The 12,415-nt window shown below is 37.0% G+C and overlaps 1 protein-coding gene across 1 annotated transcript in view; it reads left to right on the plus strand.

The window, feature by feature from the left end:
* Positions 1-663: 663 nt before the first annotated feature.
* Positions 664-12,415, plus strand: part of LOC134741628 (LIM domain only protein 3) — an 83,149-nt gene continuing 71,397 nt past the window's right edge. Inside the window, exon 1 of the mRNA XM_063674482.1 lies at positions 664-989. Coding sequence (XP_063530552.1) covers positions 984-989 — 6 coding nt within the window. The 5' untranslated portion in view covers positions 664-983. The remainder of the gene's footprint in view (positions 990-12,415) is intronic.

The raw sequence follows: 12,415 nt of genomic DNA on the forward strand, positions 1-12,415 counted from the left end.
TAACAACAAATACTAAAAAGTACGGAACCCTCAGTGCGCGAGTCCGACTCGCACTTGGCCGGTTTTTTACACTTAAAACTCATTTGACATCCACAAGAAAAATAGGTACAAGTACAACACAAAAAATGATACTATAGTTGGTCAAACCAAATTGGCAGTAAATAAGGACAAAAAAAACTATACTCATCCTTTTCTTACGGGTGCTAGTACTAGTGTAAGATAAAGATATAAAGTATGATTCTCTATGTCTGTGTTTGAAATAAGACAGTCCTTTGACAAACTATAATATGTATTTTATTCTATTTTATAGAATTTTCCCCGGCGTTAAGAAATCACTATACTTACTACAATGGTGTCAAAAAAAGTTTATATGCTTTAAATTTTTTTAATAGTTTTGAAACATATTATATTTATTTTCAGTAAGCTTATATTTGACGTTTGAATAATAAGTAAGCACTTAATATTTGTAGGTAATTTAATTATTATATGACCATCACGGCTGGGATACAGATTTACCTAACCATTATAATTTTAAACTTTAGTCACAAACCAGTTATAATTATAATTCAATTGATATTATCGTTTTTATTTAGGCCTATACGCTGCGCCGTTTAAAATCTGCCCACTTAGAGCGTTAAGCGCCTCTCCGGCGTCGAAGCGACGTAAGCGCCGCAGCGTTATTGCGCGAAAAGCTCCGCAAATACGGAGCTTTCGTACGGGAAAAGGAAGGGTAAGTATCGCTCCCCACCTAAGCGACCTCCCGCTCATTCGCTGACTAGCGCGCGCGGCGAGCGCACGTCTCCGCTCCGCGTACTCATTCCCGCGCACGATCGCGAAAAACTTTTACCAGTGCCGTGACAACGCTGAAAATGAACATTTTGTGCCGTGATTTTCATTGAAACTAGTGCCGGACTAATCTACCGTAAGAGTGTTCTGAAGAGGCTAATTACGAGTGCTAGACTAATTGGCCCGGCCGGCGTTTCATGAAGGTGAGCCGACTTTTATTTCCGTTCGGCAATCCCTCTAATTACGTCAATTAGTGTAATGCGGCGACAGCTTTGAAGAGTCCGCTTAATGATCTCCGTCGAGCTTTGAAAAACTATTATAAGTCGAGGACGTACTCTCAAACTAATTGCATTTATTATGCCTAACAATTCCAATTTACCGTTTGTTGTTAATGAAATTACAATATCATTTCATTTATCGTAACCAATTAAGTGTCTATTTCATGCTTGAGTAGATGTATAAAGTGTACTTGTAACACGCGAGGTGTTTATTAAATTTTAAATTAAAGACACGGCGATAAAATTGTTATGTACGTACATGTATAATTGTATAATCAATCACACAATCTCACTCCAAGGTATTTTGATCTTATTACTAGTAACGTGTTCTGAATAAATAATATATAAATTTCGTTGTCTGAGTACCCACAACACAAGCCTTCTTGAGCTTACTGTGGGACTTAGCCAATTTGTGTAAGAATGTCCCTATAATATTTATTTAATATTTATTTATTTATATTTAAATTTATTATTGAAGACTTTTAATTATAGTAATTTAATATTATGTAGGTACCAACCTATTTAGTAATTAAAAATAGTGTTTCTACGTTAAGTTTTAAATTAATGTAAATAAATAACCTATTAAAAGTTCCCAAGTCAGATGACGTTAATTTAGTTAGTTTTTTATTAAATAGCAGGCAAAGTAAGAATAAGCTATAATATTTATGTAACTTTTGTTTTTTGCAAGATCTTGAACTTCAGAAAAAAATATGCTAGTACTCGTTTTATGTTTGCAAATGCTTATATTAGTTTAAATTATTATAAATTTGAAAAAAAGGACGAGTAAGTATGGCTTATATAAAAAAAGAAACCTTACATTCAACCTTATATGACTTACAAAAAAACCCTAACTTTAGATCGTACCTAATTAAAAAATGATTTGAATTTTGAATCTAATTCATCTTTGATTAATTCAGTTAAGAACCTTTTAACTTAAGAAATACTTCACTTTAGAAAAGAGCGTCCTCCATCTTAAAGGCCGGCAAAGCACTTGTAAACCCTCTGGTGTTGCGGTGTCCATGGGCGACGGTAATCGCTTCTCAAGTAGCAAAGTGACGTCAGCGACGTCATAATGACGTATGAATGCTACCTGGGTTACCATCAGGCGATTCGTCTGCTCCTTTGCCTCCTATATCATAAAAAAACCGGCCAAGTGCGAGTCGGACTCACGCACCGAGGGTTCCGTACTTTTTAGTATTTGTTGTTATAGCGGCAACAGAGATACATCATCTGAAAATTTCAACTGTCTAGCTATCACGGTTCATGAGATACAGCCTGGTGACAGACAGACAGACGGACAGCCGAGTCTTAGTAATAGGGTCCCGTTTTTACCCTTTCGCCACGTTATCTAAATAACAACGTTGTACCAACTATCAAGAGCCGTACAATGAAAGAAAACACAGCTCCCAGTGCGGTGCGCGGTTGTCCCAAAAGCCAATTAGAAGGCAGTATCCGCTTGTTTATTCGCTAATTAGCAAGTGGCTCATTAGAGCTACATCACTAGCCCAGTGTAGCGCTGCTTCATTCGTTTTAATTATGTACGCTGTGTTCTTATAATTACCTGGAACAATTAAATGTGCTTTAACGTTATATGTTAAGCATTATGGCCATTTTTTGGATTAATGAGAAGTTGTTCGTTACTGACTTGGAATTTAACCGACACGATTTTAATATTGTTACTCCGAGGAAGATAATTTTTGGCAAGCTAATAATTTTAAAATATGGCGCAGGAATAGATTTTAACAAACTGCAATCTACCTACCAACATAAAAGGAAACTGCCTTATGGTATTAGTCCTGTTTTCTGACGATGTTTTTCTTTCACCACACAGAGCGAGTACATAACTGAATAAATTTCCAAGAAATCTCATTGACGCGAACCAGTGTTCGAACCCTAGACCATCGGTTATGAAATCGCAATAAAACAGTTAATTAAAAGTATGTGGTACTTGAGTGCTAACATGGTCGCCCCTTTATCGTGCTCTGAAGAATTGTTTGACATGATGCCAACGGCCGCTTTCTATCACCGCACCGCAACGCTCGCCGTCGGCAGGGTGTTTATCCTCACACCCTAGAACCTAAAATTTAGGTTCTAAATGGTCGCGTACTGTGTGGTTTAAGGAATTTCCTGCCCTGGACGCTTTGGCTGTGGAATGGACTCCCTGCCGAGGTTTTCCCGAGGGGCAACAGTATGGGGTTCTTCAAAAACCGGCCAAGTGCGAGTCTGACTGGCTTTCCAAGGGTTCCGTACATTATACAATTTAAAAAATGTATTTCTTTATGTAAAACGTGAGTGAAATGTCTTTAAAAAACCCTTAGGGATCGGATCAAAAACTAAGTAATTAAGTCCGACTCACGGTTGACTACAATTTCTAATAGGTTTTCCTGTAATCTATAGGTAAAGATCTATTTTGCGTATTTTTTTCAAAATTTTAGACCCAGTAGTTTCGGAGATAAAGGGGGGAATGGTCATTTTTTGCATATTTTCTTGAATAAATTCTAAATTGTTTATCCTAAAATTATAAAAAAAATATATTTGACATTTTCAGAATGAGATCTTTCATTTAATATGTAACAGTTTGAGAAACTAAATTTTTTGATTTTCTCATTTACCCCCAAAAGTTACATGTCCGTGTTTGGGGCACAAACTTACATATGTATACCAAATTTCAACTTAATTGGTCCAGTAGTTTCGGAGAAAATTGACTGTGACAGACGGACAGACAGACGCACGAGTGATCCTATAAGGGCTCCGTTTTTTCCTTTTGAGGTACGGAACCCTAAAAAGCGAGTGTACAGATTTTTAACGGGTCGGCAACGCGCATGTAATATCTCTGGTGTTGCTGGCGTCCATAGGCTACGGTGACTGCTGGTAAGGGGGCCGTATGCTGGTTTGCCACCGACGTGGTATTAAAAAAAACGCGACCATGCCAGGACAGAAGGAAAATAATTTCAGCTTTCACCACAAAAGTTAACAATAAAATCCTGAATTTAATTACAGTGAGACAATTATATAACTAATTGTTAAATAAGTATGCACAGTATTTATTGTCATTTCCACACGCGAAGTTAGGTATTATCGTGATATGTATGTATAAAAATAGCGCACTGTAATGCAACTTTGGCTTTATAATAAGGCAATAATATAATTTAATTTCATTTATTCAGCATGTATAAGCATTAATGAATGAATAAAATTGAGGTCGTCACGTTTAATTAATCTGCGTTAATTGGTCGATCGGTGACGTGACCGGGCTTCTAACGTTACAATATAGAATATGTTTATTAATTATAATTACGGGGTTGTATAATGATTTGATAAACCAACAAATTATATTTATTTTTATTTATTATTTTTTATTTTATTATTCAAATTAGTTACACAGCATTACAGTATTACTACCAAGGCACTGCGAACTACAAAACAAATAAAAATACAAAGATACAATGCCCTACGAGAAAACACAAAAATGTAAGTATTTAAGATTTGGGCGACGACATAACAGCGTGGCTCCGTTGCGTCGTCTGGCTTGGTGTAGAATTCGGCAAGTTGCCCCGGAACCGCCGAAACACCACACCCTTCGGCCAGAAGTCCGCGCTAGCGATGGTGTCCTGCAGCGGCCGCGGCGCGGTATATATTTTTCACTCGATATTTATTCCTAAGGAAGACATCGGGAATTTATACAAGTTTTTTGTTTTGAAAAATAAATGCAATTGAAGCATTTTCAATCGTAAACTAGAGGTATTTTACTAGTCCATTACTTTGAAGATTCATGTTTAATGACGCTGAAAAGGATGTACCTACTCATTTATTACTTTTATCAGTCCAGAGTTCACCGCACTGACTTAATCAAAATGTTTTGCTTATGAAGCAGTTATATGGTAGCCAGGCGTGGACATTAACCCAGCGTGATAGACAGACTAAGCGCTTTTGAAATGTGGACATGGAGAAGAATGGAAGGTATAAGCTGGAAGGAGAGGAAAACGAATGCAGAAGTATTGTATTAGGTAGGTGAGAAGCGATCTCTGCTGAGAATGATTGAAAGCAGAAGGGGAAACATGTTGGGGCACCTGATACGGCACGATACTTACATAGTCTATAATAGAAGGAAGAATAGAAAAAAGGAGATGCAGAGGAAGACCGAGACGTGCGTTTTTGGACCAAGCCTAGGAGAAAATCAACGTAGTGACGTATCAGGAGCTCAAAACAGTGGCAGAAAGAAGAACGGAGTGGCGGTTACTTCACCGACAAGAGCCAGGCTCTTAAGAGTTATGATGATGATGATGATGATGATGATGAAGCAGTTAAGTTTTGCTTATTTAAGAAGTATCTATTCAGGAATTTGATTGGATTTACGTAATAGCGTACAATTATTTTTAATGGTATCAGTCGATCAGGTTTATTTTGAGGAACAAATGTCTATTTGGGACCCATTGCATTAAAGCGATACAAAAGTCAGAAATAATAGTCAAAGTCTGACAATCGTACTTTACTCGTGAAACGCCCATAATGGTGCGGACAGACATGGCGGGACTCGCCGAGTGCCGAGCTCCTTATATCAGTTATATCTAAAAAAAAAAATTTTTTTAATGTTGAAATGAGCGGTTCGGTATCTCGGCGTATTGCCGCATGTTTGGCCGCACTCTAACAGAACGGCCCTGGTTGCCTCTTCGCTTCACCGTGGGTGACCAAGCCACAGCTACTATAAGCCCCTCCACCACGACAAGGTGGGCATACTCCGGGGGTGACTACGGAACGCTACACTGAGCATGGCCCGACATGCTCTTGGCCGATTCTTATATATTTAACTAGATGAATGAAATTATAATTTTATTATTTCAACATGTGTGTCCAATTTCGTGAATTTTATAATGTAAACAAACACGTACACATAAAACTAAAGAAAAACACTAAAACTAACTAGAAAATACACATGATCTGTACTAAACATTAACTAGATTGTGTTATAAAACTCAACATATGTCATCATCCCTATTGTTGTTTAGGTCGTGGTCAAGTTATATTAGGAATAGCTGACAGTCGAGAACAGCGTTTTATGAATGTAGTAGGCTGATATTGCGATATCGGCTGCGGTCGCCGCGGGAGGAACAGACCGCAGAGCTGGTCAATCGGACCATTGTGTCATGGCTGGCTATGATAACGACAGTTTTATGTTTATAAATATAATTGTTGAATCATTAATCCTATTCAAAAGGGGCAAGAAGAATGATAATTTTTATTATAGATACCTGCTCTAAGTAAGCATATACTGTACTATATAGGGTAGGTATGCCAGACGTCCAGTCAGAGTTTTGAATGATTCACGGTTAGTTTCACTAGACTTATATTGACCGGGATATAGACCGTGATTACCTTTTGTATTATTTGTGAGCTCCCGATATTTCCCGATATTTGAGGGTAGACAGAGCGCTGTCTACACAACTTTGACACCCACCCGCTATTTTCAGTCACCCGTGAACATGATGCATGTAACTGCGTCGAAATATCGGGAGCTCACAAATAATACAAAAGGTAATCACGGTCTATATCCCGGTCAATATAAGTCTAGTGAGACGTCCAGTCAGTTTCCGTCCGGACCCTGGCAAAGACCGGGATAACGCTTAATAGAAGAATGTACATTCTTTTTTTATAAGACTCGTAATGTTGGTTAACTAAGTCAGGCAATTGGTACTTAATACCACGTAAATAAAAATAAAATAATTTGGAGTTGAAACTCTAGGTCCATGGGGTCCCAGCGCGCATAAGTTGTTTGCAGAAATCGCGAAGCGTCTGGTTGACGTAACTGGTGACCGAAGAGCTGGCGGCTTTCTCGCACAACGTATCAGCATTGCGATACAGCGGGGAAATGCCGCCAGCATCCTTGGTACAATGCCTCAAGGGCCTATTTTAGATTTAAGCTAGTTATTAATTTCGTTTACGTAGTACCACTGTATATATCTTGTATGTAAATAAATTTGTTTTCATACCACGTTATAAATAAAAATGACGTCAACTTTAATCCTATTGTCTTGACCACAAGTATACACATTCCAATAATTTGTACGATTCAACCGTTTGGTCCTAATTAAGTACTTGTTTAGTGAGAATCGCAAACATATGGCGCTCTCACCCTCCAAATTAGTCAACTGTTACTTTTTTTTAAGTCGCTGGCACAATGGATATTATTTTAATAATTTGGGCACTTATAAATTGCATTTTGGTTACCTCTGTATGTTGAACATCTTAATCGATGTCCAATGTCTTCTTCTTATGAATGGACGAAGTTTTCTTTTGCATTTTAAGGCGGTTCCCTGAGCCAGATGGCGAAAAATCTCCTTATATAATCATGTTTTACTAAGAGGCGTTGATATTCGTAGACGTGGAAAAAATATATGTAGTTCTTGGCTATATTATCTTTAATATCATAGCTTCCGATACACGAATTATGACACTTCGCTCGATACAATTAATTCCCAAAGTAACCTCTAACTCGGACTTTTAATCCAACTTTACACGGTTATTTATTATGTGATACTATAAACAAAAAAAGAAGAAAAAACAATCTTAACTTAAATAGTAATTTCATAGCTTTCGAATTTCGATATTGTAGGGTAACGTTTTTAAAATAAATAAAAATCGACAAAATTTGATCAAAATGGACACTTGGCGCGCATGCACTTTCCCGTTCTTTCTTGCGAAATGTGACAGAGACAGCGGCAAACCGATGAAATGGCCTTAATGTTTACACTGTAAAAAAATTACAAAGCGCTCATTTACAAAACAATTGTTTTGTTATCTCTTGCTCATGCTCGTCTTTATAAATGTCGGCTGTATAAAATAGGTCTTAATGCTCTGTTGCATAAAAGTAAAATCTACTTTATTGCAGAAACAATAGAGGTCACAGTCACATCCCCACATAACCGCCGGGTAGGGACCGCATGGGTAAAAGAGCTGTGGCGATCCGCACATTTTCAAAGATTTTTATTTTTATTTATTTTGTAAATGATACTTGAGTTACGTTTTTATTTAAATTATTTTTGACATTAAAATAAAGTAAAAACTGAAATAGATGTCATATATTAAAGAAAAAGTGACAAAGCCCTCCAGTGGTGAAGGCCGGATTCGAACCGGCGTCTTTAGCTATCGCGGCTAACGACGCCGGTTCGAATCCGGCCTTCACCACTGGAGGGCTTCGTCATTTTTTCTTTAATATATGACATCTATTACAGTTTTTAATTTATATATAGTAGTGTGACTACTTAAAAACACAAATCAAAATATTTAATAAAATAATTTGATTTGTTCCCAAACTTGTTCATTAAAATAAAGCTTAAAATATCTTTTCATTTTTGTTTCATTTCTAAAAAAAATTGTTAATCCAAAAGGCCTTTATTATTCAAATGAGTGACACAGCTTTACAATAAAAACCAAGGCACTGTAAAACTACAAAATAGAAAAAATACAAGGAAATAAAAAAAACTACACATAAAAACCAAAGATAAATAAAACATTAAATTCGGGCGAGGACATGACAACATAATAATAATTGATACTACTGTTATCTTATCTGTTCTATATCATTCTTCTGTTATTAAAGCGGACATTCCGCCGACAGTCTTTACATCATTATGGTTATCTATATTTAGAAAAAATGGACACTGACATTAAAGCTTATCTGCATAACTTCCGTCAGTTTGCGAATGTTCATTTAAAATAAGTGACAGTTGATGAAGAATAAAAGATTTGCATTGTAGCTCAAATTCAGCTCGCACACTGCACAATATAAATCGATCGCTATCATCTTATATTTGGGCAGACAGAATTTTATATTTTTAATTCTATAATTATTAATTGTTTTTATTTTATGTTTTAATTATCATTATTAAATGTATCAAATCTTTGTAGTTATTGCTACATTATCTAGTAATGTCTTCTATTTTGACGTGTTTTATAACGTGTTTAACTGTTCAGTGGCAACCCTATGTGCAATGGTATATTTGGGCTGTCAAAATTTTAGAATTTTAATTCTATAATTAATTAAATTAATTTATTTTTATTAATTTAATTTAATTATATAATTTTTATTCCGTACTTCTTATTAACTCATTTTGAAATATATCTAGCAAATTTTTGTAGTTATTGCTACATTATCTAGTAAAGTCCTCTATTTTGACGTGTTTTAACTGTTCGGTGGCAACCCTATGTGCAATGGTATATTGATGGGCTGACAGAATTTTATAATTTTTATTTCGTACTTCTTATTAACTCATTTTGAAATGTATCTAGCAAATTTTTGTAGTTATCGCTACATTATCTAGTAATGTCCTCTATTTGACGTGTTTTAACTGTTTGGTGGCAACCCTATGTGCAATGGTATATTGATGGGCTGACAGAATTTTATAATTTTTATTTCGTACTTCTTATTAACTCATTTTGAAATGTATCTAGCAAATTTTTGTAGCTATTGCTACATTATCTAGTAATGTCCTCTATTTGACGTGTTTTAACTGTTCGGTGGCAACCCAAGTGCAAGGTTAATTAGGTACATGGGTGTCTAGGGTTATCAGGATGTCTCTCGCCTAATTTAATTACTGCTCCTTGTCTAATCGACACTTCTCTTTTAATAAGGGGCATTTTCTATGAAAAGGGACCTTATTGTCGATAGCGCTTACGCCGCACAGCGTCGCGCGCTCGCGCGGCATTGTATTTACGAGCATATCGGAGCATCGTTAATAATGGCGTTTATAGAAAATGCCCGATATTTCAACAAACTGCTTTTGAGTTGTGACTGTTGTGTGATATTCATAGGTTTATTATTTTAACATTAGGTTTATGTTTTTTTTTTTAAATACACTAAATGATATGCACAACAGAAATAATAATTTACGTGTGACGTAATTTATGTATGTAGTTAATTTTTCCCATTACGGTTTAATAACATCAACACGTATTTTTAGTAACTCGCGCGAGATGTTTTGGTGGGTTTAGGCTAGGTCTCCATTTTCATGCACTAACGGTGCAGTGTGCCATGCGCCACACCGTAAACTTAATTTTAATGTTTGACTCACGACAGTTTTTATTCGATATGTTTTCTCATTTTACATATTACTCGTATATTTATAACATTCAAATTGAAATCTTAGAAACAGTACAATAATTTCACTCTTAGTATTCTTACTGTCTATTAATTCAAGCGCGATAACGCAGTGGGGTGACGCGCGCGCATATTTGTTTGTGTATACCAGTTATTCCTACCAAAGACCTATATATTATTTATTTATGTATATTTGTTTGTCATTATTATGCCTTCAAGGTGCTTTAAATTAAGTTTAAGTTAAATTAAGTTTAAATAATAGCTCCGACAGTGTTAAGGTCCAAGCTTCTAAGTAGACGCACCAAAATCCGAATCTACAAGACCGTGACTGGCCCAATTCTAACCTACGGATGCGAAGCGTGGACACTGACACTCAAGGAAGAAAATATGCTGCTAGTGGCCGAGAGGAAGATCCTCCCTAAGATACTGGGCCCCAAAAAAGACCGGATGGAAGCTGGACAGTCCTTAGGAATCATGAGATTGAAGACCTTAGTGGCTGAACCTAACATGATGGGAGAGACTAAAGTTCACAGACTCTGTTAGTTGGGCCATCTTGAGAGTATGGATGAAGATCGGAACGTGAAATGAGCATAACTGGGCCGCCCAGCAGGAAGACGTCCTATCGGACGCATCAGGTATCGCTGGTGCGACATGGTGGAGGCGTATCTGCGCGAACTTCGAGACCAATTGGCGAGAGGTCGCACAGGACCGAGAAAAGTGGCGCTGTCTTGTGTCGGTGGCCTCCGACACAAGACAGCGCCACTTTCACATTTTAGGTCAATAAGTAAACTAAGTTTCGTTCGTTTCACCCACATAGTGTTCAATCGATAACCGTCTAATTGGGCCGTCGGCGGCAACGCAAATACTCTGTTATTAGTCAGGTTAATTAAAGAGTTATCGGTAATTACTAATTACCCCGTTTCGGAACAGTCCGCGGCGAACACCACTAATTAAGACATTCCTCCCTCATTAGACATAGACATTCACAGGAACTGAACACTAACATGACCCCGTTTCTATACACGACATTGTTGCTGTGTGGGTAATTACGGGTAATTATTGGGTTGGTACTCTGAAAACGAGGGGGTCATCCATTAATTACATCACACGTTTAGGGGGGGGGGGGGGGGGTTGAGAAGCGATATAACCGGTGTTCCAATTGTCGCAGGTTCGAGTCCTGCCGGAGGTGTAAATTTTTCCATTTTTCCTTTAATTTGAAAATATTATTTATTGATTAGATTGATTGCAAAATGTTTTCATTTGTTTTTCTCTAACATGTTCCATTTCAAAGATCTTTCATGTTTTTAGAAAAATGTGGCCGTCTCTGTCTGTCTGTCCGTCTGTCACCAGGCTGTATCTCATGAACCGTGATAGCTATACAGTTGAAATTTTCACAAATGATGTATTTCTGTTGCCGCTATAACAACAAATACTAAAAACAGAATAAAATGAATATTTAAGTGGGGCTCCCATACAACAAACGATTGTTTTGCCGTTTTTTGCGTAATGGTATGGAACCCTTAGTGCGCGAGTCCAACTCGCGCTTGGCCGTTTTTTTTAAATATCCATCGACATCTTATCGAGGTTATTTTCAGTTTGGGACTTTACGAAATTGCGATGTTTCATCACAGAGTTACAATGGCCACCTTCGATCTTCATCGTCAGATCGGTCTGATGTCATCGTAATGTTCGATTGTTACCGTTTTTACATTTAACTGTCGTTGTTATTTTAATATGACATGATCATCACGTTCAATCGCGCGGTGTAAAAAAGTGAACGAAATAAATGAATGAATGTTTATTTATTTTATTTGTATCAAACAAGCGTATATATTCATCGTGTTGCATTTTCGTTTTTGGACTGTTACTTATCCAAATACGACTGCTGATTAGTTAAATACCATAACCCATAAGTCTTTATTTTCAGGCAACTATTGGCACCCTAAAACTAGCATACAAGTTATACAATATATCTTAAAAACTAAAACACACACTATGGCTGTGATGCATTTCGCAATCCCGCTGTGTCAGGGAGGCGGCGGCGGCGGTATATATGGGGCATTTTCTATGAAAAGGGACCTTATTGTCGATGGCGCTTACGCCGCACAGCGCCGCGCGGCATTGTTTATATCGGAGCATCGTTAATAATGGCGTGAGCGCCATCGCCAATAAGGTCCCTTTTTATAGAAAACACCACATATATACCTAGTTACAATTCGAACATTGCAAGTTAAATAAAACCTTACTGTATTTTTAA

This window comes from Cydia strobilella, chromosome 5 (assembly GCF_947568885.1).
Source record: "Cydia strobilella chromosome 5, ilCydStro3.1, whole genome shotgun sequence".
Taxonomy (NCBI): Eukaryota; Metazoa; Arthropoda; class Insecta; order Lepidoptera; family Tortricidae; genus Cydia; species Cydia strobilella.